The following is an 18967-nucleotide window of genomic DNA, read 5'->3' as shown; positions in this document are numbered from 1 at the left end:
TGCGTTGTGGTTGCACCTACGGTACGGCTATCTGTATCGCTGAGGCACGCAAGCCTCCCCACCAACGGCAATGTCCATGGTTCATGTAGTTCATGGTTACTTATAAACTTCTATATATGAAGTGTTTTTACAAACATCATTGTTTCAAAGATATTCTCCCCAAACCTAATATGCCAAATTGCCTTCAGGGTGTTTTACCCTTTAAATCAAATTGGGCACAAGCGAGAAAAAAAATTACTTTGCCCCATCTCCACACGAGTTTCATCACGATCGTTTATTGACACCTGGTTAGTAGAACTGTGTGGCCGATTGGGTAACAGAGGATTTCCAAAAAACGCGCGCGCGCGCACACACACACACACACACACACACACACACACACACACACACACACACACACATGCACACAAGATCATGTGGTCGAATACCCGTGCTAGACTATAGTAGTAGTGGGGACGCACGTTGAACCTGCGCGCTCGCCTGCGCAGGTGCAGGCTGCCCTACGAGGGTCCCGACCCGGAGTACTCGCTGCCGGCAGCGCTGGTCAACATGACGCTGCCCTGGGACGAGCGCGCCGACGCCTGGTCCTCCTGCCGACGCCTCGACGCCGACTTCGAGGCGGAGTACTTCGAGTACGGCGTGCCCTCGAACGTCTCCGTGCCCTGCGAGTCCTACGTCTACGACACCTCGCAGATTTCCAGTAGCGCCACCACCGACGTGAGTACCCCACTGATATCCGCGTACTCGAGTGTCGCGTGTTTTCCTGGTCTCTCACGTTCGTGTATCGTGTTGCAGTGGGACCTGGTGTGCGGCAGGGAGTGGCTGCGAGCGACCGCAGACGCGTGCGTCATGCTGGGAGTCCTGCTGGGAGCAGTAACGTTCGGAGCTCTGTCCGACAAGTGAGTGCGTCCGCTGCGCTGTACTGAAGTCTGGACACGGCAGAGCGCTGTCTACGGTGTAGCGTCATCCACCGGCAACAGTGTCGTATGCTCTCATTACGTGGGACACTGCGTGGACTTTTGGGTCTTACAGGCCCCAGTGTCATTATTTTGTTGATGAATTCCAAATTATAATCTCACGCAGTGTATCGCGCAGCTACATTTTCACATGTACCGGGTGATCAAAAAGGCAGTATAAATTTGAAAACTGAATAAATCACGGAATAATGTAGATAGAGAGGTACAAATTAACAGGCATGCTTGGAATGACATGGTGTTTTATTAGAACCAAAAAATAGAAACGTTCAAAAAATGTCCGACAGATGGCGCTTTATCTCATCAGAATAGCAATAATTAGCATAACAAAGTAAGGCAAAGCAAAGAGGATGTTCTTTACAGGGAATGCTCAATATGTCCACCATCATTCCTCAAGAATAGCTGTAGTCGAGGAATAATGTTGTGAACAGCACTGTAAAGCATGTCCGGAGTTATCTACATCTACATTGATACTCCACAAGCCACCCAACGGTGTGTGGCGGAGGGCACTTTACGTGCCACTGTCATTACCTCCCTTTCCTGTTCCAGTCGCGTATGGTTCGCGGGAAGAACGACTGTCTGAAAGCCTCCGTGCGCGCTCTAATCTCTCTAATTTTACATTCGTGATCTCCTCGGGAGGTATAAGTAGGGGGAAGCAATATATTCGATACCTCATCCAGAAACGCACCCTCTCGAAACCTGGCGAGCAAGTTACACCGCGATGCAGAGCGCCTCTCTTGCAGAGTCTGCCACTTGAGTTTATTAAACATCTCCGTAACGCTATCACGGTTACCAAATAACCCGGTAACGAAACGCGCCGCTCTTCTTCGGATCTTCTCTCTCTCTTCAGTCAACCCGACCTGGTACGGATCCCACACTGATGAGCAATACTCAAGTATAGGTCGAACGAGTGTTTTGTAAGCCACCTCCTTTGTTGATGGACTACATTTTCTAAGCACTCTCCCAATGAATCTCAACCTGGTACCCGCCTTACCAACAATTAATTTTATATGATCATTCCACTTCAAATCATTCCGCACGCATACTCCCAGATATTTTACAGACGTAACTGCTACCAGTGTTTGTTCCGCTATCATATAATCATACAATAAAGGATCCTTCTTTCTATGTATTCGCAATACATTATGGTGAGGCATCGGCGTCGGATGTTGCCTTTCAGCATCCCTAGAGATGTGGGTCGATCACGATACACTTGCGACTTCAGGTAACCCCAAAGCCAATAATGGCACGGACTGAGGTCGGGAGATCTGGGAGGCCAAGCATGACGAAAGCAGCGGCTGAGCACGCGATCATCACCAAACGACGCGCGCAAGAGATCTTTCACGCGTCTAGCAATACGGGGTGGTTTTTTTTCTAATAAAACGCCATGTCATCCCAAGCATGTGTGTCAATTTTACCTCTTTATCTACACTATTCCGTGGTTCATTAAGTTTTCAAATTTATACTGACTTTTTGATCACCCGGTATATTCGATACAATATGAACTACTTCCTCTACGGTACATGGCGTAGCATGTCCACATCGTTAATTGTTTAAAGGCCGAATCGGTTAATTCATACGGCATTCGGACATAATCCGGCTTCACCATCTGTTCGAAATGACAAGATTATGCAGTACATGAGTCACTGCCATTTCATTCTACTCAAACCGGTGACTAACTATGGTTCGTGTATAAGTTCGTAGTTCTTTTTTCACGTTGGTATTCCGGTTGCTACGCGACTATTTATCGCTTGTCATTTTTTTGGTAGTTCACTGTTGTTCTTTGAGCCTACATATTGTTATTTTGTCATTTGCAGATAGCGGATACTAGAAAGTGGAATACCAAGTGGAGAAATTGGAACATTTCCAACATATTCCTTTCTCTGAATTCAATAGAGGGGTGACAGCAGCGGATGTAGCCAGTAACATTTGTGTCGCGTATGAGGATAATGCCATTCGATAGAGCACGACAAGAAACTGGTTTTCTCGTTTTGAGGAGGATCGTTTTGATCTTAATGACTCTCCACGTTCAGGAAGACCTTCGCGGTTTGAAGAAGATCGCTTAAAAATGCATTAATCCACAATGGTCCACGTCAGTGTATTCGAGGACCGGCAAATATGATGAACTGTTATAATTCCACTACCGTGCGACATTTGAATACAAAAGATTCAAAAACCGTGCGTATGGGTACCACATGTTCTAAGCCAAAATCACAAAAATCAGCGGGTGGTCATATGTGCATTTCTGCTTGCTGATCATGCATTCGCTCGTGAACACCACCGACCTCCCCTACTCTGTATCGCTACTGGTGACGAGAAATGGTGTCTTTATGCTAACACAAGAAAAAGAAAGGAACAGTTGAGGTCAAACAAAGCAACGCAATGGTCTACGCACATCCACAGAAGATAATGCTAAGCATCTGGTCAAACCAGCGACTGTGTGTTGTACCACAAACTGCTTCCCTGAGATGTAACCATCACTGCTGACTTTTACTGTCAACAACTGAGACGTCTTGCAGAGGCAATCGAAGAACACCGTAAGACTGCATGAAGTGACGCTACTCCACGATAACGACCGTCCGCATTCTGCTAGACTGATAAAAAGCGCTATAAAGAAGTTGGGTTCAGAAATCACTTCACACCACCTTATTTACCCGATCTTGCGCCCTGAGACTTCACGTTTTCCGCTCTCTATCGAACGATCTTCGTGGAACTTCCCTTCTGGAGAAAAATGCGCTCCAAACATGGTTCGAAATGTTTTTCGCCTCAAAATCACGTGATTTCTACTGTGGAGGAAACTGAAAGTTACCCCAGCGTTGGCAGGCTGTTGTAAATAGTCAATGAGAATATATTATTGATGAATGAAGCCTGTGCTATGTGTATCTGTTGTGTCCGTCAAACGTATGGAAAAACGCTGCGAACTTATTCACCAAACCAGTAATAAAATCAACATAATAATTTTACCTGACTAACGTGCTTTAGCATCTCGTTAGGTCTTCATTGTGTAAATACAACACCTCTGGACTATGTAAGAGTGATGTAAATCGAAACGTTCGCTATCGAAAGACAGTTTTTGTGGCTATAGTTTCCGTTACTATGATCTCCGATAATGTCACGACTAAGCAACATCAACGATAAAACTTCGCTTGTCAAGAAGGAATTTTGGAATTAAGAAAAAGAGTATCGCAAGCTAGCATAATTGGCACGTTATTCACGCTTTTGATTACTATTGCAATGGTGAATAAAATCTTCCGCACTAGCTGATAAAATACTTTTATTAATATGTCACGACCGGTTTCGCATCATTGGAGATGCATTTTCAGGCGATAGATTCAATTTTTTAAGTAGTCATGGCGCTGCAAAGGGAAAGCATAGAGACACGTCCCATCGTTAATCGTCAAGATTAAGCCAATAGCACGCTAAAAGCGTTTTTGTGTTATTAATCTGGCTGGATTCACGCTACACCACGCCGTGGACATCACAAAAGTGTGCCGCCGTGCACACTACTATGGTGTCTACGCCATGGTGCAGCGCGTTCCCGGTGAGTTTAATCACAGACAAACGCTTTTAGAGTGCTGTTGGTTTCATCTCGACATTAAACGGTGGGACTTCTTTCTAAGCATTCTTTTTGCTGCGTCATGACTGGAAAAATAAACTTGCCAATGAAGATGCATCTCCAATGATGAGAAACCAGTTGTGACTCTTACTAAAAGTTTTTTTACAGCCAGTGCGGAAGATTTCATTCACCATATGGAACTGTGGCTGCGGTTGGCCGATCCCTAAAATATGTTCACTACTGTAACTACTATAAGTGACAAAAAATTTGTGGCCACAGACATAAAGAAAAGGAAATTTAATTTATGCTATAAACGATTTATTAATTTCCAGGTCTCTGTATTTTCCCAAAAATTAGATGTATAAATTTGATTGCTGCACGAGTAGAACCGTAAACTCACAAAGTTTGCAACGCGTTAGGTCAGGCGACCTGGGGGGGCTAAGGAAACAGAGCCGCGTCATCTTCACCACTATGCCCATACCAAAAATTCGGAAGTTCGTCGTTTATGAAGCGACGAACACGGATGCTCCAGTGAGGGAGCGCCCCGCCTTGATTGGAGGTGAAATTCTCGATTTCAGCAGTCAGTTTGGAAAAAAAACCGCAACAGCAATATGTTAACATGAGGGGTACCCATCACAGTCTCTCTGCAGGAGTAAAACGGCGCATACATCGTCTTTCCCGAATCTCGTTCATTCACTGCAATTTCGTGAGGATGGCCGGCCGCTGTGGCCGAGCAGTTCTAGGCGCTTCAGGCAGGAACTGCGCGCCTGCTACGTCGCAGGTTCGAATCCTGCCTCGGGCATGGATGTGTGTGATGTCCTTAGGTTAGTTAGGTTTAAGTAGTTCTAAATCTAGGGGACTGATGACCTCACATGTTAAATCCCATAGCGCTTAGAACCATTTGAAGCATTTTTTTTTCATGAGGATATTCAGTATCCTACATATTTATATTGTGGCGATTACCTTTACCAGATAAATGGGAGGTTGCTTCGTCGCTGAATATCAACCTGGAGGCGAAATGTTCATCCTCAAGTGCTTGCTGTGTTGTGATGCAAAATTATAGCCACCGTCGCAAAATAATGTGCGTAGTTTGCTTCGGTATTCCAAGTTCGTAGCTTGCGCGGACCGTTGATTTTTTTTTTAGTATGTACGAAACCTATCCTCGCGCTCTGCACATGGCTTCTGGCACACTTGGTCGGCCACTAGGTTACTGTTCACAGACAACCAGTGTCCCTATATTGTCGATACCAATGCACAATGGTGTTTTTACATTGTCATTCTTTTCCGCAGTTCCTTTTCAATGCACACTGCACTGTTGTAACAGGTAAACATCTCGTAGAATCCAACACTCAAAACTTCTTTTCTTGGTTTGGTGCCACATTGTCAAGGCACTGTACGGTAACGCAACCTGGGCAGTTTATGGTTCTATTCATGCGTCAGTCATATTCGTACTTGTAACACTGCGGAAAATGTAGAACGTAACTGAAGACTTTGTAGAGTCACGCTCCTGGTGACGCAGCAGTGAGACGAAACTATATTTGCAGGTACGGCCGTCGCAAGGTGTTCCTCGTGTCGCTGGTGCTGCAGGTGACCGCCGGTTTCATGGTGGCCGGTGCGCCAGAGTACTACTCGTTCGCCTTCATGCGGCTCATCATCGGTATGACGTCGTCCGGTGTCTTCCTCGTCGCATACGTGCTCGGTTAGTACCTAGCAGTGCCTTATCTTACTAACACCAAAAATGATACAGTTTCTCTTATCTAATTCCAGCATTGTCCTAAACAGTAAAATTAGTAGATCAAAGATAAGTTCCTCCTGTAGAGTGCCTTCCCTAATGCAGTTTAACAAACAATCCGTACACGAGTATGAAATGAGGGATGTCATAGAGCATTTGGTTCTTTCCAGTCAAATCACATCACGGAGTTGGGGCAGAGGACATGGAATACTTAAGAGGGGATCACCAGTCCCCACATTTGCCTGATCATCAAGGAAAACCTCCCAAAATCGTCAGTCAGAAACTGGGGATTGGAAGTTTTTGTATTTCTTTCAAATGGAACTATACGGCCCCAGAGACCTTTCTAGTTTCGAGCATCAATGATGTTTATATGAAGACTGAAGCGATGAACGAAAATTTGTACCAAGGCTGGGATTCGACCCCCCCCCCCCCCCTCCGGGTCCCGTGCTCTACTAGACCGATGCACTACACACGGCGCAACCCTGGCGCAGTAGATTTGAACAACTGCGCGGACTATTCTAGCGTGCCTCCCTCCTCAATTCAAATTCCCATTCAGGCATCAGCCCACTTTGGTGTTCTCCCTAAAATCGAACGGCATTGTTCGTTTCATTTGACCGAAGCACCTCTGCCTGCGATTCAGTCGGGGTCCCACTGTTCGGCCGATATTGTTTGAGCTTAGGAGAATACGAAAGTGGGCTCAGGCGTGAATGGGAATTTGGGCTCAGGAGGGAGGTATGTTAAGGTAGTCCGTGCAGTTGTGGAAAGCCACTGTGACCCGTCGGCGTTGTGGTTAGCGCATCTGCCTGGTGAGCAGAAGACCTGGGTTCGATTTCTAGCCTTGTTACAAATTTTCATTTGTTGGTTCAGTCTACTTATATATGTCCTACTGGAATAATTTTGAAACAACGGTGTGTTCCTCGAGCGAGTTGCTTTTGACTGTATTGACATTTTTTTTCAACAGTAGAATAACACAAATTACGTAGCGTCTAGAACAAATTACTGGTATGCTACTAAATCTGTTAGACAGTCAGAGAATGTGATGCCGGTAGTCATCAAATAGACGAAGCCTATTGCCTTAGTAGCGGAAAGACAAAACTCTCACGACGCTATAACTAACGATGTTTACAAGGTTTTGGTACGAAAAATTTATGGAAGGTGCGTAGATGTACCCAGACGTTGTGACAGATCTCTGACCAATGAGTTATGTTTAAATGACAATTGTTGTACATTTAATAGAATGTGCAAACGTTATAAATGTTTGTCACAAAGTTTGTGCGGAAATATAGTATTCCTTATCCCATTTCGGTAACCTACCACGTGTTCTGAACTAACAGCTGGCCTTTACAGTGCGAGTGCATATACTACTCAGAAACTGGTTACTTTTATAGAGAAAAATACTTCTTAAAGCTTACGTTAACATGATGAGAATAATTTCAGTAGTTAAGAGATCCCACTGCTGATTAAGAGAAGCTGTTTTCAAATCCCAGTCAAGCCACCCTGATTATACAGGTTCTTTGAAAGCCATTACAAGAGAGTGTCAGGGTACGTCCCTCAAACAGGCCACTATGGTAACTGTGAGTCGTTCTTCTATTCCTCTCACTTGCTTCTAGATGCCTCGAACTGAATTAGGGAGCGAAACAGACCAGTGGAACTGCGGTTCAAAACTCGCATAGTCATACAGATTTAAGGTTTCAATTACTTCTCTAAATCGACTGTGGCCAGTGTCGGGATGGTTCCTTTTTTGTCTCGACTGGTAGCCTTCGCCTCCCTCGTATTTCCCAAGCCTGTTCTCCGTGTCCAACGGCCTTTTCGTCGAATGAACGTTAAATATTGACCTTCATTTTCCAACTGATCTAGCACCTCGTCTTAAGAAGACATCGAACCCAATCTCTTTCCTTACTATCTGTAAATCTGACCTGGAATAAAAGGCGAATCCACTAGTTTCAAAACTAGTGATGGTGCAACAGTTCTGAATGAACAAATATGATTTAGCCCAGCATTATCAGTCTTGGATGAAAATTGGATTAACGCAGGCAACGCTGTGCGTGATTTGGGTTCTTCTACAGGCGTGGAAATTTTATGATTTCTTGTATCAACAGCTAATTGGATGTACTGAAAAGTCTTCTGGAAGATACTGGACCAAAGTGTACCGCCACCTGGACGCGCCGTGGAAACAGGGAAGCCGCTGTGCAGAGCAGACTCTTTATATCGCTGACCTGAGGGATGGACTCAAAACAGCGAGGTTTCTGATCGACATTGAGTGCGGCGTTGACATACGGCGTTGCCAACTTCTGGAGGAGAGTCATCCTGCAGCTACTGAGCGAGAGGCCACGTCTTCGCCAGCCCACGCCGCGACTATCTCGATCCTGCAATCGGTTGCCTGGTCTAAAGGGATCGCCGGCATCGGTTGGTGTTGCAGCGATGGAGATGGTGGGGCCGAGCAAGCGGACGCTGGCGGGCGTGGGCTGCCAGACCTTCTTCACGCTGGGCTACATGCTGACCGCCGCGATCGCCTACTGCATCCGCGACTGGCGGCTGCTCCAGGTGGCGCTCACCGCGCCCGGCATCCTCTTCCTCTCCTACTGGTGGTGAGCACCTTCACGCCTGCGTTTATCCCAACGTAGGGGGTGGACCGGGGGACGACAATGAGGATTCGTCGCTTGTCAGACTCGGTGGCTCAGTGGTAAAGTGCCAGACTATGCATCCAAATGTCGCGGGTTCGATCATCTGTCAGTTCTAGGAATTTTGTCACCTTTCAGATCTTCCATCTCTGCCAACGTTTGATAATGTTCCACAGTTGTTGGAGACCACGCTAGTCCCTTATGTATCTGGGTGGGTAAGTCACTTCGAAGATCAGAGGAAGGCAACAGCATCCTACTTGCGGTTGGACCAGGCCTTGTAAAGCACTGTACTCTTCAAATAGAAAAAAAAATACGGACCTCGAAGTTACTTTGAGTACAACACAGTATACATAAATCCACATACAGTACACAAATGTCATAAAAATTCATGCGCATGTATGTTCCACATCTCCTCCTAAAGCATTTTACCAATTCAGCCAAACTTGGTGCACATCACGTACCATCTGGTAAGAATTTCTATACGGCTAAGAACAACTTATCTATCAAAGGGGTGCGGGTGAGAAAGTAGCGTAACCAACGACGCGCGAATGCCCATACGTTATTCGTCCAGTATTTGACTTGCAACAAACATTACACATAACTTCAAACCTGTACGAAACTTTCTCTCGAAGACAACCCGCACAAAATGATGAAATGAAAAAATCTTTATCGGTTATTACATATTCTCTGTTAATGCAGTGAAACTGTCGCATCATGAATTACTGCCGGCCGCTGTGACCGAGCGGTTCTAGGCGCTTCAGTCCGGAACCGCGCTGCTGCTACGATCGCAGGTTCGAATCCTGCCTCGGGCATGGATATGTGTGATGTCCTTAGGTTAGTTAGGTTTAAGTAGTTCTAAGTCCAGGGGACTGATGACCTCGTATGTTAAGTCGATAGTGCTCAGAGCCATTTGAACCGTGCATTTCGTTGAAATTTTGTTACTTCAGTACTACCAACTCTATTCGCAACGTACTTCAGACGGTAGACATATATACCCACAAAAATATATCATTGTACGACACACAATTCTGGAGATATGACAAAAATCTTGAGCTGCATAAAAAGAAAACTGCAGGACGAAATTCACTAGAGATGCTGGTGAGATGCGTGTACAATTACGTACTAAATATTTTAAATGTGCGTGAAGTATATTTGACATTTTCGTATGCGGACAAAGCCACAGGTGAAAAGCTCATCCTAAGCCCCTGGAATGATTTAAATCAAATTTCGTACACACATTAGTTCCGATATGGAAAGGAATCCTGTGAGGGTAAGAACCACCAGCCTCCTATCGGGATGGGTGTGATAACGTGGAGAGAAAACGGGGGGGGGGGGGGGGGGGGAGGACACGGACAGACAAAAGGGGGAGGAGCAGAAGGATTGAGAGAATGGGAGGAGTAGATGGGCAAACAGGAGGAGGAGGAGGAGGAGGAGGAGGAGGAGGACGAGGACGACTAATGGAAGATTGGGAGACATACGTACCCAGGCAATACCAGTACTCAGCTAGTTACAATAAATAGAGAAGTAAAGCAGGCAATTCTGTCTTTGAATGATCTCCTTCAGGGCGTTGAAATATGATGCCTGAATGTGTGTTCTTGTATGCATGATGTATTAAAAAAGTTTCAGAAGAAGACTGCGTGAAAACTTTGTAGTAAAGAAAGTACACACATCTATGGACAGAGTTGTTCTCAAAGTTTTTAACTCACAAGTACTGACTATGGATACTGTGATGCGGCAAATGTCAATATGCGAGTAAAACTCGTTGAAATCGCTGACACGAATTGTCTGGGATAGCGTGGCAGCAGCGGGCATGGAAATCTATTATTTGGCTTGACTATCTGCAGACATGAGCTAACTTAACGTAACAGCATGGAGCGGATGACTTGTCTAAATGTAATGAGACGTCCCAGTGCAACAACGCTATGGTAGACATCACGAATAGAAAATTGGAAAGATGCTTTATCCACTGTATGTAGCACTTTTCTGTATGTCTTGTAGTTTTTGCGCAGTCGTTTTCTGAAACCCCGGTGATACTTATCTATAACCCTTTATGTTAGCTCACAGTCTCATTTTTTGTATGAAGACGGGTTGCAATAAATGTCAGGATCGCTCACTGAATTCACTCGACAACCTAATGTTGCCTTACACACCCTTGTCAACGGAATCATAGGATCAAATTTTTCCGAAACCTGCAACTGCCTCCCACTGTGACGTCATCCTCGGGCTCGACGACGCTGCAAAAACTAAGGTATCGACCAATGCGAAAAATAGGCCACAGCTCAGAAATTGGTGACGTTTAGGGTGGCTTAATGTCTCACCAATGTGTAGCAATTTTCATCACTACTCTACCCAAAGCCACCGTGGATGTCAGACGGTGGGGGTCGTCACATTCCATCCTGCCAACATGTCGCCCTTTTCTTTTGAGGCCTGTGCGATGGAGGTCAGAACCGCGACCCCCAGCGTTGAAATCACGCATTTTTCTTAGGAGTGGCCGAAAAAAGCATTCTAGACACACCACCTCTCAGAAAAGACAGGGAAAGGCGTCATGGGGCGGTATAAAGAGCGCCAATGGAAACTCCCCCCCGTTCCACCAGGGCGATGATTACCTCACATTTCGCGGTCTAAGACGACAGTTCGCAGTGCAATGGGCAACAGGAATACGTTCTTGACAACCTTCGACTCTGCTGACAGGTTCGGACATTTCAAACCTTCTCTAGGGACATTTTGGACCTGCATCCCGAATGGACATGATATCACCCGTTTGAAGTGTTACCCCTTGTGTATAGGTTGGAAGCACTAGGGATCTTTCGAAATCATCCGACGCACTTCGAACGCCATTCGAAGCATCAAAGGATGCTTTGCGCTCTCCTGTGGCGTGGCCACAAGAGGGTGCGGCGTAGACTCGTGCGTGAATACAACGGCAAAGTGTCCCTCTAAGAGCCTCCAATTGTGCAGTAGACTCGGTGGCAGCGGCCTCTGTTCACTGAGAATTTTAAGAACGTGCCTTTACATAGAGAGCACGTGAAGTAAACCTGGCCGCCAGCAGGCAGCAACTACACACCCCTGCGATTCCAGTTGCATGCGTGAAAGCGCCTCGGACTACTTTACGCATTGACTTTATACACGTTCATATTTAAAATTTTCAGTAAAGGTGGGGGGGGGGGGGGGGGAGACGGCGGGTCATAGAAAGTTTTGCACTACTGGGGGTGTTAGAGGGAACCTTTGCTTGAGCCAGTCTCGCACCCTTCCATGATCATGCCATAGCAGGGCGCAAAACAGGAGGACTGCGAAAGCAAAAGCACCCGTTGCTGCCCCAGATCACGTTCACATTCCGTCGAATGATTTTGAGCGGTCCCCAGTGGTCCCAACCTGCGTACGAGAGCAAAAATTGCAGTTGCATTGTTTTACAAAGGGGATACGATCACGTTTAATTGGGATGCAGCCTCCCAATGACCCTAGAGAAGGGTTGAAACGTCTGAGATAATCAGCTGTGCCAAAGTTTGTCATGAACGTCGTCCTGTTAAGGATCTCACTAGGAACTTCATTTTTTTGACAGCGGGTTATGTGGCAATCATCACCCCAGAGAGGGGGGTGGTTTCATTGACGCCATTTGTGCCATCAGCTGAGACCATTTCGCGCAAATTCTGAGCGACGATCTATCTGGAATGTTTTCCTCGACCACTCTTAAGAAGACCGCGAGATTTCAATGCTGGGCGTCGCGGTTCTCACCTCCATCTTAGAGACGTCAGAATAAAGGGTGACATTGGGGTAAGAGGGCCTCTGACGACCTACCCATCGTCTGTCCCTTCCAAGGTGACGTTGGACAAAATTGTGGCGGAAATGGGAGCCAGTATGTCGTCATTAACCCGCTTAGACGTCACATGAGCTTCTTAGGTTTGGCCTTCTTTTCGCACGTGCCAACACCTTGCTGTTTAAGTCGTCGTCGAGGCCAAAGGGTGACGTTGGAGGGCACTACGCTTTTGTACCATTACACAGGAAGGCTGTAGGCACATGTGAGCCAAATTTCAAACTTATGCGTCGCAATTCGGAACAATTACGGGGTTAGAAAAGTGATCGTTTAATTCTGTTGCGTTGTGTAGTTTCTAGCGAAGAGTCATCCTCAGCACAAGTACCAACAGACGAATCTGAGTCCGTGAGAGAAAACAAAATTTCTTTGCAGCGTTCATCGTTGTTGAATCGTCTGGTGAAACATTATAACAAACAGCATAGGTGTAGTCCCATTACATTACTTACGCTGCCAAAGGGTCCCCCATGGGTCCATGGGTCATATCCATTTGACAGAAGCTGGCGGGAGACCACTGAACCCTCCCCCCACCCCCTCCTCCCTCGCCCACTCGCAGCATATCTGCCTCTGGCAGGTTTATATCGTCAGCGCTTCTAGATAATGAAATAAGGAGCAAAATTACATTACGCAAGTGGTAGAGGACCCTATAATGGGTATTGTGAGACAAGACTTTGGATTAAATGTGTGTTTTTTCTGTCTCTTTTTATCTTCGCATAATCAATTAGAAGTTACGGCAAGAACTCACAGGTCAAAAAAATTGATCACAGTGACGCACAGCAGCCCGAATATAGGTATTACAATGGCACATAAAATTTTGCCATGAGTACCTCTGGCGACTGTTACGCAAAAACATTTCCTCATTAGTTTCAACTAGGATTTCAAACACCAACGTCATGAAGTTACATTATGGAAAAATCCAGAGGACTGAAATACGATTATTGCACTGATTTTGGGATGGGACTTAAACCTCCACCTCCAGTTCAACGATTAGACTGTCGTCGAGGTGCTCTGAGATCAACATCGATGTAGTTCGGTGCACTGAAACTGTGAAAATCACATGACGTTGAGAATAAAAGGAGGTAAGTTACCCAACAGTTGCAGCATCGCGGACTGAATACCGGTAACACGAATAAGTAAAACGGTACAGCAGGAGATAGACCCCATGATATAATATTACACAAATTCATCTGAAAAAAGTGATAAGTATTGCTACTGCCTGGAGACGAGGGTGATGAATGGATTTTCGTTAACGTCTATGAAAGTTCGAAAAACACTGTCACGGAGAAAGAGGCCTCGTCTGCCGATATATTAAGACACTCTAGCACAGCGGCTGTTCATTCATTGACAGATCTGAACTGTAGGCCCAAAATTAGTCACAGCACTTTCACATGTTATTTATAATGGTGGTGTAATTGTAGCTCCTTCATCATTCTCTTGGGGATCTCCCTCTAAGTGCGCACATCATTGGTAGATTGATAGAGATTCTCCCACACGGTCCAACATCAGCTTGTACTATGCTGTTTAGCACCCCGTTTACATCTGTGTCGCTACCCAGTCTCTCGAAATCTTCTGTTAACGCCAGTAAAATATTTTCAGTTGCATAAATGAAGCATGCTGTAAAATTGCCGTCTTTATATTCGTTTGGCTTTCTGGGCTCTACATCATTACTACACTGTACGTTAAATACTATTGCCGATGAGCCAAAAGAAGTAAGGCCACACTATGAGAACTCGTAGAGGTCGTCTGCTGCGAAGCTCCATGTTCAACAACGCGCACTGAACGGTGTGTTTTGAAACATGTACTCTGATGACAGATCTGCCACGGATCTACTCCTATCCTACTCCGCAGAGCGGGAAAGCCTGTGACCTCTACGTTTCTGATGAGACGTGAACGCCCAGTACCTTGTCACCTACTCGTGTTTTCACCGTCCTTCAACCGTTTTCCACAGATGCTCACGGCAGCAGCACGCGAATAGCTGACCAGCTTTGCAGTTTCCGTTCCCAGGCGACAGACCATAAAAATCTGCCCTTTGCCGAAGACACTGTAAATGGGTTTCTCTATTTGCGGCCCGTATCGCCGCTAGAATGTTTCCCCATTCTTCTCTGCTCCGTTTATATACTTCTCTTGTCGCGTCATGCGCCAGAAACGCCAAAAGGCGGTGTTCAGTCTTGCGAAGGACTGTGGTTATATTATCTATATGTTATTATGACGAGAAATAGCTCATTGTGGACAACCGTTCACCAATTCTAAGCAATGTCACACTTCACCGCGGACTTATCACAGCTGATTGTATACTTTTTTGCAACTTACACACGAGGCAATTTGTAGAGACGTACATAGTCCATTTCTGACAACTGCCTCAAAAGATCTATCACAGCTTCATATTGGTCAGTCTGACTCATTACTTATTACAGTCTCACGTGATAGCACTTGCTGCAAAAACCTACTAACAGTTGGCAATAAAAACAACCGCTAGCGTAGCAATGTAGGAGGAGCAGTTCTGGATGACATTCGCAGTGAGAGAGAAATTAGACCATTCACTGTGAGAGATGATACCCATTCAAATTGTTGACAGGTAAAAATAATAGCTGAAATGAGGTAGATTCTATAGTTGCATAGCTTATTTGACAAACGCATGTGGACGTGAGAAAATAAAAAGAAAAGGCAGCTCCACTTCTGAGTTCCACAAAAATGAAGAAAATTTCGGTACATTTAAACTGTGGCAGTAATGCTAATTTTCATATCTTGCAAGCAACGGTCTCTGCTAAGAAATCTCCTGACAGTTGTAACTAATGAACCTTTCCCTGTTTCACGTTCTACACATATACACATCCGCATAACGAATGACGTGACACGGGCTTGCAATTGTTCAAATGATAATTAAATGAAACTTCGCTAATCCTCGATAGACACTGAGAAACAGGATGTGTTGTAAATAATTCGCTTTGGACTGTATAATCCTAAACCACATTTGCAATTTAATCTGGACTGCATGATGATCTATGAAACGCAGTACATTTAAAACATAAAGCGAATAACACAGTGTAGCTTTACTTCAGTTAAACATGAGGGTGAAATGTAAACGTAGGCTTCCGCGACCGTTGTCACAGTCAATAAAATTCTTCTGGGTTTGAAGCCTCATTGTCATCTGTAAAATTCCGACGCTTCGGCGACTGTTGCAAGGCGCCTACCTAGGGGTGTATTGCTACTGGCTGCAATACACCCTGAGGAAGGCGCCTTGCAACAGTCGCCGAAACGTCGGAATTTTACAGATGACAATGCTGCCTCAAACCCGGAAGAATTTTATTGACTATAAGAGTGAAATGTTTTTTACTCAGTATATAGTATTGTTTGTTTTTTGACATATTTACCGTATTATATAGTGTTGCTGTTCTACTGACGTATCTATTGGATTTACCCAACTAAAAGAGGATGTTCTTTCTGAAATTCGTCCTTCCAAAGATACGGAATATTCTGAAATCAGTGGGCGAAACTTGAATAGGTCGAAATCAACAATAACTGCTTTTTCCATTCTCAGTTTAGCAGATGTCCGTCACTGTTAGATCAGCATTTGAATTTTCAACGATAAAGTTCTTGAAAGCAAATTTGCACGATTAAACTTGTGTTCACTGTCAAAGGTGTAAGATTTTACGGTAATGGATGCAAATCATAGGAGTGACTTTCTTGACTTGCGTGACCTACGGTTTAGCTACTCACTGTTGATTCGCGCAGACCAGCACCAGTATAATTACGAAAGGTGTTACATGATGGTGGAAATCATTACAGGAAACGTTCAACGAAGTTTCTTAAAAGACATCATAGTCGCCGTTGACTGTATAAAATACAGGGCTGTTACAAATGATTGAAGCGATTTCATAAATTCACTGTAGCTCCATTCATTGACATATGGTCACGACACACAACAGATACGTAAGAAAAACTCATAAAGTTTTGTTCGGCTGAAGCCGCACTTCAGGTTTCTGCCGCCAGAGCACTCGAGAGCGCAGTGAGACAAAACGGCGACAGGAGCCGAGAAAGCGTATGTCGTGCTTGAAATGCGCTCACATCAGTCAGTCATAACAGTGCAACGACATTTCAGGACGAAGTTCAACAAAGATCCACCAACTGCTAACTCCATTCGGCGATGGTATGCGCAGTTTAAAGCTTCTGGATGCCTCTGTAAGGGGAAATCAACGGGTCGGCCTGCAGTGAGCGAAGAAACGGTTGAACGCGTGCGGGCAAGTTTCACGCGTAGCCCGCGGAAGTCGACGAATAAAGCAAGCAGGGAGCTAAACGTACCACAGCCGATGGTTTGGAAAATCTTACGGAAAAGGCTAAAGCAGAAGCCTTACCGTTTACAATTGCTACAAGCCCTGAAACCCGATGACAAAGTCAAACGCTTTGAATTTTCGACGCGGTTGCAACAGCTCATGGAAGAGGATGCGTTCAGTGCGAAACTTGTTTTCAGTGATGAAGCAACATTTTTTCTTAATGGTGAAGTGAACAGACACAATGTGCGAATCTGGGCGGTAGAGAATCCTCACGCATTCGTGCAGCAAATTCGCAATTCACCAAAAGTTAACGTGTTTTGTTCAATCTCACGGTTTTAAAGTTTACGGCCCCTTTTTCTTCTGCGAAAAAAACGTTACAGGACACGTGTATCTGGACATCAGGAAAATTGGCTCATGCCACAACTGGAGACCGACAGCGCCGACTTCATCTTTCAACAGGATGGTGCTCCACCGCACTTCCATCATGATGTTCGGCTTTTCTTAAACAGAGATTGGAAAACCGATGGATCGGTCGTGGTGGAGATCATGATCAGCAATTCATGTCATGGCCTCCACGCTCTCCTGACTTAACCCCATGCAATTTCTTTCTGTGGGGTTATGTGAAAGATTCAGTGTTTAAACCTCCTCTACCAAGAAACGTGCCAGAACTGCGAGCTCGCATCAACGATGCTTTCGAACTCATTGATGGGGACATGCTGCGCCGAGTGTGGGAGGAACTTGATTATCGGCTTGATGTCTGCCGAATCACTAAAGGGGCACATATCGAACATTTGTGAATGCCTAAAAAAACTTTTTGAGTCTTTGTATGTGTGTGCAAAGCATTGTGAAAATATCTCAAATAAAAAGTTATTGTAGAGCTGTGAAATCGCTTCAATCATTTGTAATAACCCTGTATTTGTTACTATTGCAATTTCGGCCTTATGGCCATTTTCAAGAAACACTGCGAAGTTACCTAAACACAAATATACAAAAGTGAAGCACAGGGCGTATATACATAATTAAGCAAACATTTTATTAAGAAAGTAGCTCAATTATAAAAATTGGAGGTAAATGTACATTACTTGCATTCTGTCAGATTATAAAACTCGTCAAAATACAGCCTTTTGACCTTGAGAGTCCCACAAGATCCGATGAGTACAACACTTATTACACCAGATTACTGATTTTACTGTAAAGAAAAATTTATGGACTATAACGAGGGAAGAAAAGCATTTTCCAATGTATTTCGTTTTTGTATGTTTTATAAATGAAATGTAGCGTCGACATTTCATTGTTTTCGAAGCTTGTGATTTATTGTATGAATTTACTTCAACAGTAATTCATAGAATTGTACAGTTATTTTAGACACTTACCGAAAACATGTAAACAATTTCGATGGAATAGTATACATATTTACTTAGTCCTGTTTACTATAATGGAGTCTGGTTGAAGGATGCATCAAGCATTTGTGCGGAGGCATTGTGATGTTTTGTCAAAATTTGTGGTGCTGTACAGTGGATTGGATTGCTGGCGAGCGTTTTACGCCATTTATATTCGTAAAATTTATACGCATACAAAGTATTATATATCAGAGCTCTATCTTCATCTCATTTACGAGCACTTAAGTCAATGTGAGAGCCTATTAACAGATAACACAAGTATTATCCCCTATTATGTTATAAATAAATATTCCAATCCTATCCTACTGCCCATTACAAACATAGCACTATTTAGTAAGCTGTATGTTGTCGACAGATGAAGACTTCACGATATAAAGCTTATAAGTTGTATCCTTGGTGTGTACTACCCTTGCTACGTGCACAGGCAGTATCTTAAGTAAATGTATTTTCGCGTCAACTGACTTAGCTCCACATGTTGTCAGTGCACCTGAACTTGTATGTGTGGTAGATCATTAGAACGATGATAACATCGACAGTTCAGTATGTATTTAACAACATATTACGATGTAATAAGTGTAGTACTCATCAGATCTTGTGGGACTCTCAAA

General features: G+C 44.6%; 1 protein-coding gene across 5 annotated transcripts in view; it reads left to right on the top strand.

Moving 5' to 3' along the window:
- LOC124622113 (organic cation transporter protein-like) overlaps positions 1 to 18967 on the top strand; it is a 252790-nt gene that overhangs the window by 198491 nt on the left and 35332 nt on the right. For all 5 annotated transcript variants that reach the window (XM_047147742.1, XM_047147752.1, XM_047147760.1 and 2 more), the window contains exons 3-6: positions 489 to 717; positions 796 to 899; positions 6075 to 6229; positions 8682 to 8850. In XM_047147742.1, the coding sequence (XP_047003698.1) occupies positions 489 to 717; positions 796 to 899; positions 6075 to 6229; positions 8682 to 8850 (657 nt within the window). The remainder of the gene's footprint in view (positions 1 to 488; positions 718 to 795; positions 900 to 6074; positions 6230 to 8681; positions 8851 to 18967) is intronic.

This window comes from Schistocerca americana, chromosome 1 (assembly GCF_021461395.2).
Source record: "Schistocerca americana isolate TAMUIC-IGC-003095 chromosome 1, iqSchAmer2.1, whole genome shotgun sequence".
NCBI lineage: Eukaryota > Metazoa > Arthropoda > Insecta > Orthoptera > Acrididae > Schistocerca > Schistocerca americana.
This window is presented reverse-complemented; position numbering and strand designations above follow the sequence as displayed.